Consider the following 19927-nt stretch of genomic DNA (forward strand, 5'->3'; position numbering starts at 1 on the left):
TACTGTGAAGCGAAACTGAAGGTGAACAGAGCTTAGACTAAACAGATCTAGAACCCTAGCGGTAAACAGATCTAGAACCAAACCCTAGCGGTAAACAGATCTAGAACCCTAGCCTTAAACAGATCTAGAACCCTAGCCTTAAACAGATCTCGGACTCGACCGGTAAACAGATCTAGAACCCTAGCCGTAAACAGATCTCGGACTCGACCGGTAAACAGATCTAGAACCCTAGAGGTAAACAGATCTCGGACTCGACCGATAAACAGATCTAGAACCCTAGCCGTAAACAGATCTCGGACTCGACCGGTAAACAGATCTAGAACCCTAGAGGTAAACAGATCTCGGACTCGACCGGTAAACAGATCTAGAACCCTAGCCGTAAACAGATCTCGGACTCGACCGGTAAACAGATCTAGAACCCTAGAGGTAAACAGATCTCGGATTCTACTGGTAAACAGATCTAGAACCCTAGAGGTAAACAGATCTCGGACTCGACCGGTAAACAGATCTAGAACCCTAGAGGTAAACAGATCTCGGATTCTACTGGTAAACAGATCTAGAACCCTAGAGGTAAACAGATCTCGGACTCGACCGGTAAACAGATCCATACCTGCCAACCTTGCAAAAAAAATGTGCGTATCGACGGGGGTATCGATTATATAATTGCATTGCATATAATGTGTGCTGGTCAACTAGTCTAAAATGAAGAAACCCCTAGAACACAGTTAAAAAAAAAAAAAAAAAAAAAAAAAGATGAAAAAAGATAACATAGGAACATTGTGTACAATTAAGATAGGCTAATTAATTTATTTTCCAATATCCAAATATGATACTAAAAAATACCACAGGGAAAAGGGCTTCTATTTGTGACGTGCTGTCTTTGCGTTTGAACATTGCACATTTTAAACAGGACACGCATTAGCTGAATAAATGTTAGCCAATACAAACATATTTATAGAAAACAGTTGACAATGAATAGACAGGAGTCCAATAATAGCATAACGAATCACTTATTCTAAAAATAATATAAAGTATATGTTCCGAATCCGACATAATGAGGGCTGTGTTAACAGTAAACGTCCGTCATTTAACGAATTTTAAAAGCAGGGATGGATAATACAAAATGCTTTTTGACTGAAAAAAAACAAGCATGAACACAATTTTAAAGCAGCACTCAGTAGCTTCGGGACTTCTTCGCTGTATTCTCGCTTTTTGCTCGCAGGTTTCTCTCTAGAGCTCCCCCCGCAGCTTCGGAATCGATATTTGACTATAGATATTTGACTATAGATATTTGACTATAGATATTTGACTATTTGACTAACACTGTTGTAAAAACTCGTTGTTGATTCTCAGACACCAGAGGCTATAGATCAACGACATCAAAGCAGACGGGACGTTCTTTAAAACGTCTTCTTCATTCGGGTTCGGACAGCGTGAGGGAGAGCAATAATGACAGCATTTTAGCAGATTTCTTTTGGCCGTAAAGCAATTGTTTACATCGCGAGACCTGATATCACGCGAGACTTCCTGACGCAGCGGCCAAAGTTGCAAGTGCGTATTTTCCGCTCACGGGCACCAGGGGGGTGCGAAACGACCACCATTCAACCCGAAATGAGTAATATAACCATTCCAATGACTCCGAAGCTGTTCAGTTAACCCCCTGAGGTCTACGGTATCGCCGGCGATACCAGCTCGCTTTTTTTTTATCAATGTAAAAGAAACTCATAAATACTCTGTTGACTTTGATTTTCCATAGGAGTTTCATACATCAATCGATTCTGTTAAATGTGTATTATTTTTGTGTATACTCACAATAAAAACAAAGTGTTGTGCTTTTTGCCAAATAAAGAAAAATAAACACGAAGCGAGTTCTGCCTTCTCTCTGCCAGTGAAGTCCATTCTGAAACGCGTCCGAAAATGAACAATAACTGAGCGAATACTCAGTCAAACAGGCATACAGACACACAGGCATGAAGCTTGAATTCTCGTCTTTTAAATGAAGTAATTTATATAAAAAACAAATATCTTCATCTTGTGAAATCTGTATTAAAAGAGAGCGATTCCAGTCGAGCTCATCTCATCTCATTACGTTATAATCGGCCCCGCCCACGGAGAGCGCGCGCTATTCAAACGCAAATGACTGAGACGATCCCATACAAACTGTGAACGCCCACATATCAGCTCGAGAAAACACATCAAGTTTATTCAGATAAGTGTAGTTGTCTACACTGTCTCGCAGCGCTGTGAGGAATAATAATAATGGAAAACGTACCTCAGAAGTGCTGGTATTTCGAGGAGCAACGGATGGAATAATGTAGTAAGTTTTTTTTTTCATTCTCAAGTAAATCGCGTTTCTGTGTGAATGAATGAACGCAGAGATGCGCTGTTTACCACAACTCGCAAAAAGACGGTTTAAATTTGAATTTCGTTTCTGTGTGTGAATAAATGATCTGCTTTTAGCAAACTATTTTGCTATACTGAGTAAAATCGATTGAAATATGTTGAAATAAAATGTATTTGTATAAGCAACGTATTAAACTGCAAATTAACATTTATATTCCTTATAATAAAAACGAAAGACCTATGTTACAGACATATGAAAGACAACATTTCGTTGATTAGTTTTGGATAGATTACACATTTTTACTGTAAAATATCTGCCACCTCAAATAAGCTTTTGTTTGCCAATTTTTGCTAATATGTTAAATATAGTATGTTTTGTCAATGTAGGCTATATTCGAAGTTTGAAATATGTATGATAAAATTTATACTTTAGTTTTTACAAAGAAAGATTACACTTCAATTGTTGTTGTAATTGTAACCTTTTTAATAAAAAAATATATATTTACAAGGTAGATGTAAACAAATTTTAAAAGGTAAATATAAGCATTTTCTTTAAATAATTTTTATTGTGTTTTATTATTGACAAATTTGGGGAGAGGATACATATTCCAAAACTGAAAATACAGTATGAGAATTAACTGCACAATTAATAGACATGTTTTCCTTGGATATTATACAATTTGCAAGCAAAATTTGTGAAAAAAAAAAAAATTTGACATGCATCCAACTGTGAACCAATTTGGTAGAATATATATATATATATATATATATATATATATATACTGTATATATATTGCTCTTGCATTCTTTCTTGTGGCTATAGGTGACACACCTGAATGAATGGCTCATTAGGTATGCGGGCCCCATTGTCTCCTGAGGTGTGAATCACTACATATGCATGATGCTGTTGAATGGTTGACGCCCCTTGCGCATATTGCCTTTACAAACAAAAAGTGTTTTACAAGATTTAAATCAATGTATTGTGTTATGTGAATGATAAGGGCAGGATGATTTTCACATCATTTTGAAGAAAAAACTCTAGGCAAAGACATCAATTAGTCAAAAGTCTTATTGACACGTATTTAGTATGTGTTTTGTGGCCTTATTTCAGAAACTTTAGTTTTTTGTTTTTTCAATAACCATGCATAAACATTATTCTCTCAAAAATACAAACATGTACATGCATGTTGCTCACATATTATGGTAGCCCTGTTTGTGCTAAATAGAGTGTAATTATACCTTTGCCATTAATATGTTTATAAGCAACTGAAAAAAGCACAAATGTCAGGGCATGTCAGAACATCTCAAGGACCCCAAAAACCCCTCAGACCTCAGAGGGTTAAGGTAAAAAAAGTTACTTAGTTCACCTTTAATTTAGCCCGTCAATTTAAATTTTACAATGATCTTCTCTCTCTGTGTGTGCGCGTCCGTGTTTGTGAGAGAGAGAGAGCTCGCGCAGCACTGATACAACGGTAGCCTACTTTTTAATCCATAAGTAACGCGCTAGTTTTCATACAAAATAAATATGTAACATAATTAGGTAGTCTACTTTAGTTATTATTAATACAATAACGTAGCACATGAAGGCTACGTTTCTCAACACTGAGAATGAATGAATATTAAACGCCTGTTTCTTCAGACTCTCGCTTATCAGTAGGCTAACGTTAATCCACAAATCACAGCACTTTCATAATCACTAGCAGCTAAGCCATAGCGATTTCAAGATTTATAGTTCAGCATTACTTGAGCATTTTATTATTTGCATGACTGAATGATGTCTTCCTCTTTTCTGAGTGACCATGAATAACTTAACGGAGTATTTTAAGATAATCCATGCGATCTGTGTGATCATCGAATCCATAAGATTAAGTTAACTCAACAATCAACTTTCCAAATCGACCCCAGGCCGTTTACCTTCAGGAGTCAGAAGTACCGTGACTGTACTGTCCTCGCTTATGACATCAGTCAGACGGCGGCCGCGGGAGTGGAAGGGGGATTGAGCGGGAATCTTTATTGGTGTCGATTTTCAGTCTCTTTTTAATGATAGGCCTTACGCATCTGTCAATCATCCCCGCTTGCTATTTGGGGAATGAACCCAGCGATATGATTGGTCGAACTTTTCTTCTTTTGCTGTAGCTTGATTTGAGGACAGCGCGTGCACAGAGGCGTTACCAGGTTTTTGCGTAGTTTAGAGTGACACATCGTACCAGCGTACTTTGAAGTCAAAATGCGTATCCGCTACGCAAAATGCGTACAGGTTGGCAGGTCTGCAGATCTAGAACCCTAGCGGTGAACAGATCTCGGACTCGAACGTTAAACAGATCTAGAACCCTAGCGGTAAACAGATCTAGAACCCTAGCGGTGAACAGATCTCGGACTCGACCGGTAAACAGATCTAGAACCCTAGCGGTAAACAGATCTAGAACCCTAGCAGTGAACAGATCTCGGACTCGACCGGTAAACAGATCTAGAACCCTAGTGGTAAACAGATCTCGGACTCGACCGGTAAAACAGATCTCGGACTCGACCGGTAAACAGATCTAGAACCCTAACCCGGTAAACAGATCTCGGATTCTACCAGTAAACAGATCTAGAACCCTAACCCGGTAAACAGATCTCGGACTCGACCGGTAAACAGATCTCGGACTCGACCGGTAAACAGATCTAGAACCCTAGCGGTAAACAGATCTAGAACCCTAGCGGTGAACAGATCTCGGACTCGACCGGTAAACAGATCTAGAACCCTAGTGTTAAACAGATCTCGGACTCGACCGGTAAAACAGATCTCGGACTCGACCGGTAAACAGATCTAGAACCCTAACCCGGTAAACAGATCTCGGATTCTACCGGTAAACAGATCTAGAACCCTAGCAGTAAACGGATCCCGGTACGGTGCGCGGTGCTCTGGGAACATTTCATTCTGTTGCCAAATTTTTAATTTTTTCCCCAGATGTGCCATTTTCTCAGGTTTGGCCTATAAAGCAAATACTCGATTTATTCCTATTTTCTCCTCCTGCATATTATAGAGCCAATCAAGAGTTGGTATGGATGTCAGAGTGTGGTTTGCATGTGTGTAATAAAAAAAAACTGTGTGTGTGTGTTTGCAATATTAAAGAAAGAAAACCTCTGCATCTAACGGGGGAAATCTGCCAAACACACTGAGATACTGGAACCAGGGTTTCCGTTGTCCGGTAATTACCGGACATTGGCCGGAAAAAAAATGAAATGTCCGACAAAATTAAATCTCTCCGGTCAAATTGTCCGATTAAAATTACCTAAATAATCCCGCCCCCCTAACACAATCTGAATTTGAGAATAAGCCTAAAATGTATAAAACAAAAATACACCGACCTTTGGCTTTTATAAAGGAACAGGCTCTACCGTTTGAAAGTTATTAAACAACATCGCATGCTGCATTTCAAATAAAGCGCACGCCTCAAACGGCTGTAATATAGACCTAAACAACGAACGAATGAGTGAGACGTTTCAAATATGGCCAGGCCCAGGCAGACTAGCCTTAAAAGCTTTTTTCAGAGGCCAGACGCGACGGACGATGGTGAATCAGGAACGCCTGAAGCCTCAGATGTCCAGACAGCTCCACCACCACCGGAGAAAAAGCAGAATCGGATCAAGACGAAGCAGCGAAGTCGCCTTGCGGAGAACTAGGTTACGCGGCTTATGCGCATTGCAAGTTGTGGAGAGACACTAGCCGCGTTTCCATTAGGCTACCCTTCAAATTGCGCAAATTGAAATTGCGAATTAAAAATACGCACAATGGAAACACGTTAATTTCGCAAAAACTCCCGTTTATCGCAAGAACGTTTTTATGCTCGCATGAGGTGGTTTTTCAGGCAATTCGAAAAAGGAATATTTCGCAAAACTGCAATGGAAACAGTTTTTGCGCATTTGCAGTCACCTGACTTAGAAGACGCGGTGTGTTTGAGGTTCATGTATAGCTACGCAAATAATAATCATTTTATATTATTTTATTATATTATAACATTTAATAAGCTATATTTAGAAGACGCTTTTATGCAAAAAAGGAACAAAGCTGAGTGTGGAGCGCGCACTGCATGGCACGGAGGCGCGGGCGTGACCACTTGCATTTTCCTATTAACAGTGGAAACAACTTAAAATACTCTATCATTTCTGGTCATACAGAAAATAATAATACATTATTCTCAACTACTTTTATTTGTGTAAACTCACAATAACAAGAAAACGTTGTGCTTTTGTAAAATAAAATAAAACAATCAGACGCACTTTCATGATCTCCATAAACTGGAGCGTGAGAATTGAAACAAAATATAGCTTATGTAGGCTAAAGCTTGAAATGTCCACTTTAAAACGAACAAATTCGAATCGAAAGCTAATACCTTCTGATTATGTAATTGTATGAAAGGTGCATTTCTCTCTAAAAGCGCATCTGCTTAACAGCAGAGATGGAGATATGATTTTAGCCGACACTTAGAAAACAGTTTATTCATAATATGAATGGCTCTTCTCATTCAGCACTGCGGGAAAAACATAAATTCAAGGTTCTAATTTGGCCTTTGAATTTTCCATATTAATTTGTGAATATTTTAAATGTTTAATAAAGGGGCAAAAAGTCATAAACAAAAATCAGAAATCGCGTCGGTATTTACTTTTTTGCGCAGCAGTTTGTGTAGCCAGTTCAAATTAAAATTTTGGTGTTCAACTTTGCGTTTTAAAAAGACAACAACCGTTCATTTTTCGTTTTTCTATTAGCCTACGGGTTAAAAAAGGAAAAACGAATGGACAAGTAGCCTACATGGATCGTTTGGACAGAATACGAGACAGAGTTCTTTATTAAAGGGATACTTCACCGTTTTTTCATATTAAACTATGTTATTCCCTTAACTAAGACGAGTTGATACATACCTCTCTCGTCTCAGTGCGTGCACTAAATCCCTCTGTCTTGCGGCAAAACTTTGTTAGCCCAGTTCATTTAATATGGGCCAAGCAGAGAAGCTACCAAACACCTCCACGTTTTCCCTATTTAAATACAGTTACTCGCGAAGTGTAACTCGACCTAGGACGGTGACACAAAACAAAACGTTGCGCTTTTCTAAGCGTGTAAAATGGATAACTATTTTGTATGGCGGAATACCATAGCAAGTGCTTGTAAGCACTTCGACTTGGCGCAGTAATATCTTCACTCGTGAAAAATCCTCTCACCGGCCCCCGCTCCCTCTAGTGAAGATATTACTGCGCCAAGTCGAAGTGCTTACAAGCACTTGCTATGGTATTCCGCCATACAAAATAGTTATCCATTTTACACGCTTAGAAAAGCGCAACGTTTTGTTTTGTGTCACCGTCCTAGGTCGAGTTACACTTCGCGAGTAACTGTATTTAAATAGGGAAAACATGGAGGTGTTTGGTATCTTCTCTGCTTGGCCCATATTAAATGAACTGGGCTAACAAAGTTTCGCCGCAAGACAGAGGGATTTAGTGCACGCACTGAGACGATAGAGGTATGTATCAACTCGTCTTAGTTAAGGGAATAACATAGTTTAATATGAAAAAACGGTGAAGTATCCCTTTAAATTCATAAAAGAAACAATAATTAGCCTATAGGAATACTGGATTCTAAATCTCAAATAAATGCCACAATCAAAACCTCGGAGCAGAAATGAGGGCGAAACACCCAGAAACTCCTTATATGTGTCGTTCACAGTACAAGGGTCTTTCCCTGCCATTAATGCTTGGATAACACGCCACGTCTCCTTCCATTAATCATAATAATAATGTCTAATGCGGTGGCTGTGATATTATATAAACCAACGTCCGTTGCCGTGATTTTTTAAATGACTTATCGTGAGAGAAAAAAGGACGTTTAGTCGCATAGCCTATAACATCGGTTAATGGAAACGCTGTCATTTCGCAATAGTTTTTTTATCGATATTTAGATAATAGCGCAAAACATTTGCGCAAATCTGTAATGGAAATGCGGCTATTTACACCGCGAGATATTCAGATATTTTATGAGGGGAAGGGGGATTGGTTTGTTAAACTATGAATGTGAAACCATAGTAAAAACAATTGCCGTTAATTGACGCCAATCGGACGTTCATGTTTTTTTTCCGTCTATTTGAAAGTTAGGCTAATAAACATGTTGCATTCTATACGGCCTGATTATGTCATTTTTTAAGTTACATAGCCTGCCTCCAGTTTTCCTCAACTTGACTAATTAAGAGGCAATATTTGACCGGCATATCATCAAAATGTCCGGAAAACGAAATCTCTGCCGGTCACTTTGACCGGCACCATTTTTTTCTAGCGGAAACTCTGACTGGAACACAACTTGTTTAGATTTATGGCTTTGCTTTTTACAGTTTTAGAGTTCAACATGTTTCATAAAATATACATTTTAAATAAAATAATATTCATAAATAATTTTCATAAACTAAAACGCATTTAACTTTTTTGTTTTACTTTTTAAACTTGTTTTACTTCAGCAATAATCTGCCTAGCGTCTTCTATATGACAGACATTTGTGTCCACTATAGACCTGGTGTATTTATCTTTAATTGATGCACAAGTGTGACAGAAGCATTCAAGCAAGCAATAATAGTTCAGCATCGTAAAGGTGATTATATTCCACAGCTCTATTCATAACCCTGGAACAGAAAGCAATAACTATGAGGAATTCACAAATTATTTCCACTCATCTGCGTTTACCTGGGCTCGTCTCTGATTGGCTGGGATCCAGGAGAGGAACACAGACCAGCGACTGTGTGTCGAGATGCACGTCAGTTTCGTCCACTTCAGCCCTGCTTTTCTCTGTGAATCATTCAATTATTAAAAGAATGAAATGTTAGATAGTGTGATATGATACATAGTATGCCCCTTTTCACAAGATGTAATATAAATCTATGGTGTCCCCAGAATGTGTCTAAAATTTCAGCTCAAAATACCAGATCATTTATTATAGCTCGTCAAATTTGCCCTTTTGGGTGTGAGCAAAAACACGCAATTTTTGTGTCACTTTAAATGCAAATGAGCTTTAGCTCCGCCTCCGTTCAGAAGAGGGTGGAGTCTTTACACGAGCTTAAGATACCGCGGAAGCTTTACGTTTAAAGTAGGGATGTCAATTTACAAAAATTCCCATGATCGATAGTCGTTTAAGTTAACGATCAATTAATCGTCAGCCTTAATACTGCAATATGCGTGTGTTACAGCCAACAGCTCGACTGGGTGTGCAGACGCTGCTCATAACGACATGTTCCTCGCCAAATGAGTGAGAAGGGTTTAATCTGAATAAAGGGCTAGTAGAGAGTAAAGTGAGTCGATATGATTGATCATTTATTAAATCACTTATTTAATCATCCAATATAACGACTACTACGAGTCACCAACACGCCTCAGATGCGTACTATTCATAATGAGTAACTCATGTTAACACGACAGCTAAACCCAATTACTTAATATTAGATCCTCTTCATATGTCGGAAGGAGAGCGAACCCTGATCGGATTGTTTTTTGTCATGCTTGTAGAGAAAGGCTCACCAGAACAGTTACTGGGCTTCACTTTTCACGCTTTCTGGGTTGGTAGAAGCACCGGATTATAGACTTACACACGGGAAAAGTCAGATTTTCATGATATGCCCCGTTTAAAGTGCGGTGAGGTACCTGAGTGCTGGTTCAGGTTCTTCTCCTGAGCGGAGCGGCGTTTGGATCGAGCGCGTTTGGCCGGAGGACTTCGAGTTCTTCTAGTCTTCCTCCTCGGCACGTACGGGGAATCATCATCATCATCGGAGAGGCTGCTGTCGGCCTGGTCCTCTTCATCCGCAGGTTTATCCGGTCTCTCCGCAGGTTTGTCCGGTCTCTCTGCAGGTTTGTCCGGTCTCTCCGCAGGTTTGTCCAGTCTCTCCGCAGGCTTGTGTCCGGTTCGGAAGGGTGTCAGATGAACGGCCTCCTCACAGTCGAAGTCGAAGGTGTCGTTGCCGCCCAGCGAGGAGTTCAGGCCCTCGGCCGGCGCTCGGGATCGGCTCTGGGAACGCTCACGGCTTTTGGAGCGCGCTCTGGGTTTGTGGTTCTCCCAGGGTTTCTTCAGCGGGGCCCGGTCCGGTCTGCGGCCCCGGTCCGGTTTGGTCCGGGTGGGTTTTCTCCTTTTGCTCGGTTTGACGGGAGGCTCCGGAGTCGAGTGCTGGACCTCAGAAACCTCCAGCTCAAACTCACAGTTCTGTTCCTGGTTCTCCTCAAATTCACAGTTCTGTTCCTGGTTCTGCTCCTCCGGTTCGATCCGCTCCTCCTCCGGGCGAGTGTTGAGCACCTCCTCTCGCCGGTCATCGGGAGTCTCTGGTGTTCTCCCGATGGAGTGCAAGCGTGAGCTCCGTCTCCTCGCAGCATCGGAGCGTCTCTTCCTCCTGGTTCCCACTGTGGGCGGCAGTGATCCCGGTCTGTCCGCACAGCTCCCCTGAGCAGCCTCTGCACACACACAGAACAGTGTAAAAGCCCGAACACCTGTGTGTAATGAGTATGTGAGTCACACACACACTTACCTGCAGTCGGAGGAGGCTCCTGCACGTCAGTCTCAAACACACACACCGGCCTGCGACACAGACACAATATCATCAACAAAAACCTTCTTACACTGATAATAATCCTAAATATTTCTTGATCATCAAATCATCATGTTAGAGTGATTTGTGAAGGATCATGTGATACTGAAGACTGGAGTAATGATGCTGAACATTCAGCTTTGATCACAGGAATAAATTACACTTTACTGTATATTCACATAGAAAACAGCTGATTTACATTGGAATAATATTTCACTGTTTTACTGTATTTAGTAAAGGGTTAGTATCTAGTTTACAAAGAGTGTTTTCTGAAAGCAACCGGTGCAAAATGTTCTAAGAAACAAATACCGACATGTTTTTGAATGTGTGTGTGTGTGAGATAAAGGTCACAGAGGTCGTCGACACCTGCGCCTCCTATCAGGAATAGATTACACTTTACTCATATATATATATTAGGGATGGGCATGATTAATCGACGATCGATAATTGATCGTTAAGAATTTCGTCGATCACGTTTATTTGTTATCGATTAAACTAATGCAGGTTGCGTTGCGTAGTGTGAGTCTTGAAGCAATGGAATTAATTTTAGCGCGGAGGTACCTGCATCCCGGCAACGTCAGTCCCCTCAGAGCGGGTGTTTTCGGCGGCTGGACTGGCTGTCACCAGGTTGCGGTCGCGTCTGATCCCAGATCATGTCAACATGCTTATCTTTCTCAACAGAAATCAGTAGACTGGTGCAGAAGTTCTATGGGAACTTCATGCGTTTTCTCAGATCGGATAGCTATCTGATTTATCAAAACGATTCCATTTACACCTGGTCACATAAATGTGTTTTTGCAAAACGGATATAAATCCGATCTTGAATTCCCGCGCTATATGCATATTTAAATTGTTGCACGTCATCGAATCGAAAGCAACTGATATGAGCTGCATTTTATTGATCATCAGCGAAAATTTCTAAATCAAAGACCGCAACAAGATATTGCGGCAACAGCCCTGGTAAGATCATTTCGGTTCTTTACTTTTAATGAAGATGATTGTGTGTTGATGAATGACTTTCACTTTGATTTGCGATAGTTTGCACGTTGGCTTGATGAATAGATGCTCGTCTGTGGTGATGCGTGTTGAAGTAGCGTCGTCATATCTGGATATAACATGACATATAGCCTATAACACGCTCTCACACGTTTATTTCTTATCATTTTTGGGATAAGTCAAATTTACATATGTGGTTTCAACAACCAGATGCATTTACTCTTGTCCAGTTTCGTCTGGAATGCGTCTCAGATCTCCTCCTGAAGTGGTTTGAACGATCGGATTTAAATCCGTCTCGAATGCGTTTCGGAGGGCATTTAGATTTGGTCTTTTCACGAGCGGATAGCTATCCGATCACAGAAAACGGATGAAGTGGCCATGGGTCTCTGTTTAAGAACGCCGGCTCGCAGCTGCAGGTTCCGCTGGTTTAGAGCACCGCAGGAATCTTCAAGTCTACCGAACGTCCAGTTTCACTGCCACAAGTTGATCTTCTTGTAATAAAGATCTCATCGAGGACAAACAAACTGTATTTTTGTATTTTCATTGCATTTTTAATTTATAAAAAGTTAAAGAAATAATGAATTTCAATATAAAAATATTAATGATTAATCGATAGTCGATCGTTAATTCTCCCGACGATCGACTAAGAAAATTTAATCGAATGCCCATCCCTAATATATATATATATATATATATATATTCACATAGACGACTATGGAAGCTTGTTTCTGCAACAGAAAGAAAAAAGATTGCGACTTTTCTTCTCACAATTCTGATCTTTTTTCCTTATAATTGTGTGATATAAAGTCGAAATTGCAAGAAATACTTGAAATTCTGACTTTTTTTCCTCATAGAGTGTTATTAAGTACACTCTAGAGTTATATACACATAGAGCGAGATATAAAGTCAGAATTGCGAGATATAACGTCACAATTATCTTTTAAAATGTTTTATTCTGTGGCGTAGTTTCCATAGAAACCGCTGCTTTACACTGGAATAATATTCCACTGTTTTTACTGTGTTTGTGCAGCTTTGGTGAACAGAAGAGACTCAGCCCTTTAAACACTAGTGTGTGTGTAACTGTTCTATAAGAAGCTTGTGTTTCTCACCGAGGACTGACAGGCTGAACACTAGTGTGTGTGTGTAACTGTTCTATAAGAAGCTTGTGTTTCTCACCGAGGACTGACAGGCTGAACACTAGTGTGTGTGTAACTGTTCTATAAGAAGCTTGTGTTTCTCACCGAGGACTGACGGGCTGAACACTAGTGTGTCTGTGTAACTGTTCTATAAGAAGCTGGTGTTTCTCACCGAGGACTGACAGGCTGAGCTGGAATCGACTCCACAGGGGAAACCTACAAAAACAAGAAGCAGAAAGAAGTTAAACCAGCAGAGCCGTGGCTGAGAGGAACTAGTACACACACTATTCACCTGTCACACTATTCACACGCTCACACAGAACTAAATCTGTACGTCGATGAAGCATCCAGGGCTGTGTTTCCCGTACAGCGCCGAAACTCGTGCTTCACTACTATAGACATCAACTATAGTCTCGACTGTTTCCCGAAACCGTACTGTCGCAAACTGGTGGTTCATCAACGCTGGTTAATGACGTCACGCAGGTGTTGGAGGAATAACTACTGTTACTAGGGATGGCGAAAACTAAAAATGTTCTTGACCGACCACCGAGCCTCATTAGCCGGTTGAAACCGGTTAACCGATTTGTTTAAAATATGCTCGCACCTGCAATTTCGCAACTCTGTCGCATCTCTCTGCCGCTCTGCCTCCCGCTCACACACACACACACTTCCACTCACGTCACTTTAAAAAAAAAATCCCCTACAGCGCGAAACATGAGTCCCGCAAACGCGGCGCCGAGGAGCTTGTATGTAATCGGAGGACAAATGGCTACTTAGTTTCGAAATGGTTTGGGTACAACTTGATCGCGTTGAAAATAAAGGCGTTTGTCTAGCGTTAGAAGCTCATTTGAAACATTGCCGCGGCTCATTTAAGAAAATGACAGCTCAGAAAAGACGCTGCTTTAGTTTGAGGTAACGTTAAGTTTGCTAACTTACCTCAAACTAAAGCGGCGTCTCTTCGGAGCTGTCATTTTCTTAAATGAGCGCGCGAAGTCGCGAACCCAAACGCTGTTTTTTTTTATTGGTTTATTAAGTACAAACAGGCGAGTTATGAAAAATTGAGTGTGAGGGATTTGTTCACTTCACACAAAAAGATCTTGGAATGAGATGGCTAACTGTAGTAGCGTTTAGCCCACTGTCTATAATAGCCTAATTTAGAGATCACTTTTTTTTTTTTTTTTTACCGACTACCGACAACTTTGATCGGTTAACGTTGATACGGTCAACCATCGGTCAAACGGTCATCGGTTAACATCCCTAACTGTTACTGAATCGGTTTGAGATCGCATTAACGCTTGACAACACCAGACATGACATCTGAGGACTATTTCTCATTTCCAGATTCACTCATAGACTCTTACACTAGAGCTCGTTCACACATGCTCGTTCTTACACTAGAGTCCACGTCATGAACACTAGAAACTCTTCTTCTAACCACAGGTCGAGATCTGTCGCTCAAACACACAACTCTGAGATGCTGTTTGTGAACGTTCATTAAAACGATGGTTACGGGAAACACAGACTCGTTGAACTGCTGATAACGACAGAACTTGTGACCATAGTTGGCTAACGATGCTTTTGGGAAACACACCCCAGTGTCACCTGAGCGTCTCACCTGTATATCAGCAGTGTGTGTGTGAACTAGTGCTGCACGATATATCGGCCGCCGATATAATATCGGCCGATATGGTAATTTTTTTACACATCGGTATCGTTCCGATGTCAAAATATGGCCGATGTGAACAGGCCGATATTTGAAGTGTGAAGTTGACGACGCTGACTCGCGATCTTAGCAGTAGTGAACGCGCCTGAGAGAAATACACATTTCATACAGATGACATAAGTAGAGAACCGTCTGTTTTCTTTCGTTTTGAATTGTTCTGTTTAAAAATAGACATTTCAAGCTTTCTATATATGTCTTCGGTCTGTGTAGGTTTCGGTTCATTTATGAGACGTGCTCCAGGTTCACGCGCCGGCGCCTCCGTGTCCTGATTAAATAGTTTCTACTATATTTAACGAAACGAAATTAAATTTAAATACAGGCTTTGTGCTTTCTGTTTGAGGTCTCTGTGAAAGTTTTAAAGCAGTCTTTTAGTGGCGCTTTCAGAGCGCTCACGTCCGTAACGGAGAACTGTCCCGTCCGTAACATTGTTAACGCAGTCCAGTGCGACTTATGTTTTTTTCCTCTTCATGACACATTTTTGACTGATCGTTTTTTGACTCATAGATATTTTAATATATTGCTTGATATTTGATACCCGTTCGAATTTGATTTTTCAAAAGTGACAGCACGTGTGATTTGTGGATTACTGATAAGCGCGAGTGGAGAAACAGGCGTTTATTGATTCATTCTCAGTGTTGAGAAACGTTGCCTTCATGTGCTACGTTATTGTGTTAATAATAACTAAAGTAGACTACCTAATTATGTTACATATTTATTTTGTATGAAAACTAGCGCGTTTGTTACTTATGGATTAAAAAGTAGGCTACCGTTGTATCAGTGCTGCGCGAGCTCTCTCTCTCTCACAAACACGGACGCGCACACACAGAGAATTTTACTGTTAACACAGCCCATGTTCGTCTTATAGCCTAGGCTACTTGTTATTATTTTTAGAATGATTCGTTATGCTATTATTGGACTCCTGTCTATTCATTGTCAACAGTTTTCTATAAATATGTTTGTATTGGCTAACATTTATTCAGTTAATGAGTGTCCTGTTTAAAATGTGCAATGTTCAAACGCAAAGACAGCACGTCACAAATAGAATACCTTTTCCCTGTGGTATTTTTTAGTATCATATTTGGATATTGGAATAATAAATGAAGTAGCCTATCTTAATTTTACACAATGTTCCTGTTTTTTTGGTTTTTTTTTTATGTTTTCTAAGGGTTTCTTAATTTTAGACAAGTTGACCAGCACACATTACTGTATATGCAATGCAGTATAATGCATGTGTGTCGTACGTGTGACATATTTTGCACACAGGTAAAGGTGCCCAATATCAGTCATTTCTCTTTATTTGATCATCATTAAAATTTGTTTTCTATACAGAGATATTGACATCGGTAAATATCGGTATCGGCCATAACAGCAATATTAATATTGGTTATCAGTCTCGGCCACAATTTTCACATCGGTGCATCACTAGTGTGAACGTCTCATCTGTATATCAGCAGTGTGTGTGTGTTTGCAGGTCTCATCTGTATATCAGCAGTGTGTGTGTGTTTGCAGGTCTCACCTGTATATCAGCAGTGTGTGTTTGCAGGTCTCACCTGTATATCAGCAGTGTGTGTTTGCGGGTCTCACCTGTATATCAGCAGTGTGTGTTTGCGGGTCTCACCTGTATATCAGCAGTGTGTGTTTGCAGGTCTCACCTGTATATCAGCAGTGTGTGTGTGTGTGTGTACATCTCACCTGTATATCAGCAGTGTGTGTGTGTACATCTTACCTGTATATCAGCTGTGTGTGTGTGTGTGTGTACATCTCACCTGTATATCAGCAGTGTGTGTGTGTGTGTGTACATCTTACCTGTATATCAGCTGTGTGTGTGTGTGTGTGTGTGTGTGTACATCTCACCTGTATATCAGCAGTGTGTGTGTGTGTGTGTACATCTTACCTGTATATCAGCTGTGTGTGTGTGTGTGTGTGTGTGTGTGTTGTGTGTGTGTGTACATCTCACCTGTATATCAGCAGTGTGTGTGTGTGTGTGTGTGTACGTCATACCTGTATATCAGCAGTGTGTGTGTGTGTGTGTGCAGGTCTCACCTGTATATCAGCAGTGTGTGTGTGTGTGTACATCTCACCTATATAGCCGCAGTGTGTGTGTGTGTGTACGTCATACCTGTATATCAGCAGTGTGTGTGTGTGTGTGCAGGTCTCACCTGTATATCAGCAGTGTGTGTGTGTGTACATCTCACCTATATAGCCGCAGTGTGTGTGTGTGTGTACGTCATACCTGTATATCAGCAGTGTGTGTGTGTGTGTGTGTGTGCGCAGGTCTCACCTGTATATCAGCAGTGTGTGTGTGTGCAGGTCTCACCTGTATATCAGCAGTGTGTGTGTGTGTACATCTCACCTATATAGCCGCAGTGTGTGTGTGTGTGTGTGTGTGTGTACGTCATACCTGTATATCAGCAGTGTGTGTGTGTGCAGGTCTCACCTGTATATCAGCAGTGTGTGTGTGTGTGTGTGTGTGTGTGTACGTCATACCTGTATATCAGCAGTGTGTGTGTGTGTGTGTGTGTGTGTGTACGTCATACCTGTATATCAGCAGTGTGTGTGTGTGTGTGTGCAGTCTCACCTGAGCGCGGTCTCGAAGTGTCCTCTTCAGCATCAGCAGGTGGAAGACCAGCGCCTGCCTCTCCTTCTTCAGGTGCAGAATGACCCCCTGTGCTTGCCGTACCTTCTCCCGCTCCGTCTGCAGCGCCACGGCGAGAGCTTTATTGTTCACCTGGACGCTCTTCAGCACAAACGGCTGCACCGTCGCTGTAAACACACGATCCGCCAAAAATACACTGTCATTGACTTATTTTTTAATGGAATATTGCAGTGTTTATTCTAAGTGATTCATCAGTGTTTTAATAATGTTGAATCAGAATAAGTTCCTCTTGCAGCATCTCTTCTCTGATGAAGAGGGCGGGGCAACCTGTCACTCACAGGAGATCAGCCAATAGCAAACCACAACCATAAGTACAATTCCCAACAGACACAATCAAGCCCCGCCCACATGTGTTCTTGTTCCAGAAGGTTCACTCATTCGGTTATCATCACAACTTCTGTTTCATGCTGACTTTAATCTGGTTCCAAACCTGACTTTCTTTCTTCTGTGGAACACTAAAGGCGATGCTAGGCTGAATGGAAAGCGATAGAATGAGGAAGTCACTCCTAAACACCTCAGTTTGTTTCCCACTGAGGAAAATCAGTCACAGGTTTGATCAACGTGCGTCAATGACAGACTTTACATTTCTGCGTGAACTGTCCCTTTAAGAGCTGGGAGATATAGACCCAGTGCTGGAACTACCGAGACCATAACACACAACCTAGACGTTTATACACACACACACACACACACACACACACACACATCTAAAGGCAGGAATATGTGGATTTCTCGGCGTTAATCGCACCTGTGCTTCTGTTCTTCATCTTCGACAGGCCGCGGCTGACAGCTGAAGCACTAGCCAGGCGTTTGTTCCTCTTTTCCTTCATTTTGTCCTTGATCTCGTCCAGACTCTGCTGGAAGCTCTTCTTCTGCGCCCGCTCGCGCGCCATGGCTGAACGCGAGTCTCTCAGGAGATTAACGGGTTAAACTTCTCCTCCATAAGCCTCTGAGCTCCACATAAACTCGACACACCGCGATCCACGGACGGATGAGCGGCTGCTTTAGGACGGATAGCGCGTAAACCGTGTATTTTGTGTGAGTTTCTTCTCTGGCGTGTTTCCCGTCGGGACGTTGATGTTCGAAATCATGCGCTGCGAGCTCTGATTGGAGGAGCACACGTCACTTCCGCAACTAGCTCATACGTCATCTGCAGTCAAAAACAAATAGCACGCGCCGACACTCTCCTCAGAATCCCTGAATCTCCGTGTTTAGAAGAGGTCCAACAGTACATCAAGCATTCATCATCATTCATCATCTAACAATCTTAAAGCTCTTATAGTCCAGTCAGTTTAGGAAAAAAGGTTGAACAAATTACAACAGAAGCAAACTCTATCCTCAAATATGTCCTGAGTAAGGGGAAAAAGCCCAGAAGAATCTCATTAGGAGAAAGTTTAGAAAAAGACTCACATATAGCCTATAGATACCTATTTTTTTTACAGTCTATGATTCATACGCCTATTCATTCTTCTTCTCACGTGAATAGGGTAAACATGTTAACCTTTAGATATCACCATGAACATTACAGTTGATTACTTACATCAAGACAAACAAAAAATGTATTGTTAACATGGACAATTTGGACAAACATAATCTAATTACTTATGTGCTAATTTGCATAAATACCACAACAGAGCTAAACATTGGGTATAGCCAGGAGAACATGTTGTTGAATCTTGTTGACACATAACAGTAAAATACTTAATGTTAAGGTCTGAGGGGAACAGGTTACCCATGAGCATTACTACACAGAGGCAGGAAGAAGTACTTTAGAAACCAGCCTTTATTAATGTTTAAGAGATTGGGTTTGGGTCTGGGTCTGTGGGACTGTTTATGGGGATTCACTTTTTATTTTACTAACCTTTAGTCTTCTGCATTCTCCTTACCCTTGTCTCCTGTTCTTCCCTCAGACTCATCCCCCAGAAACAGTCCCACAGACCCAGACCCAAACCCAATCTCTTAAACATTAATAAAGGCTGGTTTCTAAAGTACTTCTTCCTGCCTCTGTGTAGTAGGCTAATGCTCATGGGTAACCTGTTCCCCTCAGACCTTAACATTAAGTATTTTACTGTTATGTGTCAACAAGATTCAACAACATGTTCTCCTGGCTATACCCAATGTTTAGCTCTGTTGTGGTATGCAAATTAGCACATAAGTAATTAGATTATGTTTGTCCATGTTAACAAACCATTTCAAAAAACGTGTAATACATTTTGTGTTTGTCTTGATGTAAGTAATCAGCTCAGTAATGTTCATGGTGATATCTAAAGGTTAACATGTTTACCATATTCACCTGAGAAGAAGAATGAATAGACTATATTTGGGTCTTTTCCTAAACTTCCCCCCTAATGGGATTCTTCTGGGCTTTTTCCCCCTTACTCAGGACATATTGAGGATACAGAATCAGTGGAGTTTGCTTCTGTTGTAATTTGTTCAACCTTTTTTCATAAAATGACTGGACTATTAAGGCAATAAACTTGTTTCAACT

At 40.9% G+C, this 19927-nt stretch overlaps 1 protein-coding gene and 1 long non-coding RNA gene across 3 annotated transcripts in view; one reads left to right on the forward strand and one right to left on the reverse strand.

The window, feature by feature from the left end:
- The window catches only part of sgo1 (shugoshin 1), a 22183-nt gene extending 3624 nt beyond the window's left edge, over positions 1–18559 (reverse strand). For both annotated transcript variants that reach the window (XM_082185886.1, XM_082185885.1), the window contains exons 1-6: positions 18188–18559; positions 17362–17546; positions 13233–13276; positions 10869–10918; positions 9997–10794; positions 9046–9147 (exon numbers count right to left, since the gene is read on the reverse strand). In XM_082185886.1, coding sequence (XP_082042012.1) covers positions 9046–9147; positions 9997–10794; positions 10869–10918; positions 13233–13276; positions 17362–17546; positions 18188–18332 — 1324 coding nt within the window. In that variant the 5' untranslated portion in view covers positions 18333–18559. The remainder of the gene's footprint in view (positions 1–9045; positions 9148–9996; positions 10795–10868; positions 10919–13232; positions 13277–17361; positions 17547–18187) is intronic.
- LOC309510998 lies at positions 9479–10345 on the forward strand. The gene is made up of 3 exons (XR_014210459.1): positions 9479–9761; positions 9954–10179; positions 10222–10345. It is a non-coding gene; the product is annotated as an uncharacterized lncRNA (long non-coding RNA).
- Positions 18560–19927: the final 1368 nt, after the last annotated feature.

The sequence above is a fragment of the Leuciscus leuciscus genome, assembly GCF_965113295.1.
Source record: "Leuciscus leuciscus genome assembly, chromosome: 12".
Taxonomy (NCBI): domain Eukaryota; kingdom Metazoa; phylum Chordata; class Actinopteri; order Cypriniformes; family Leuciscidae; genus Leuciscus; species Leuciscus leuciscus.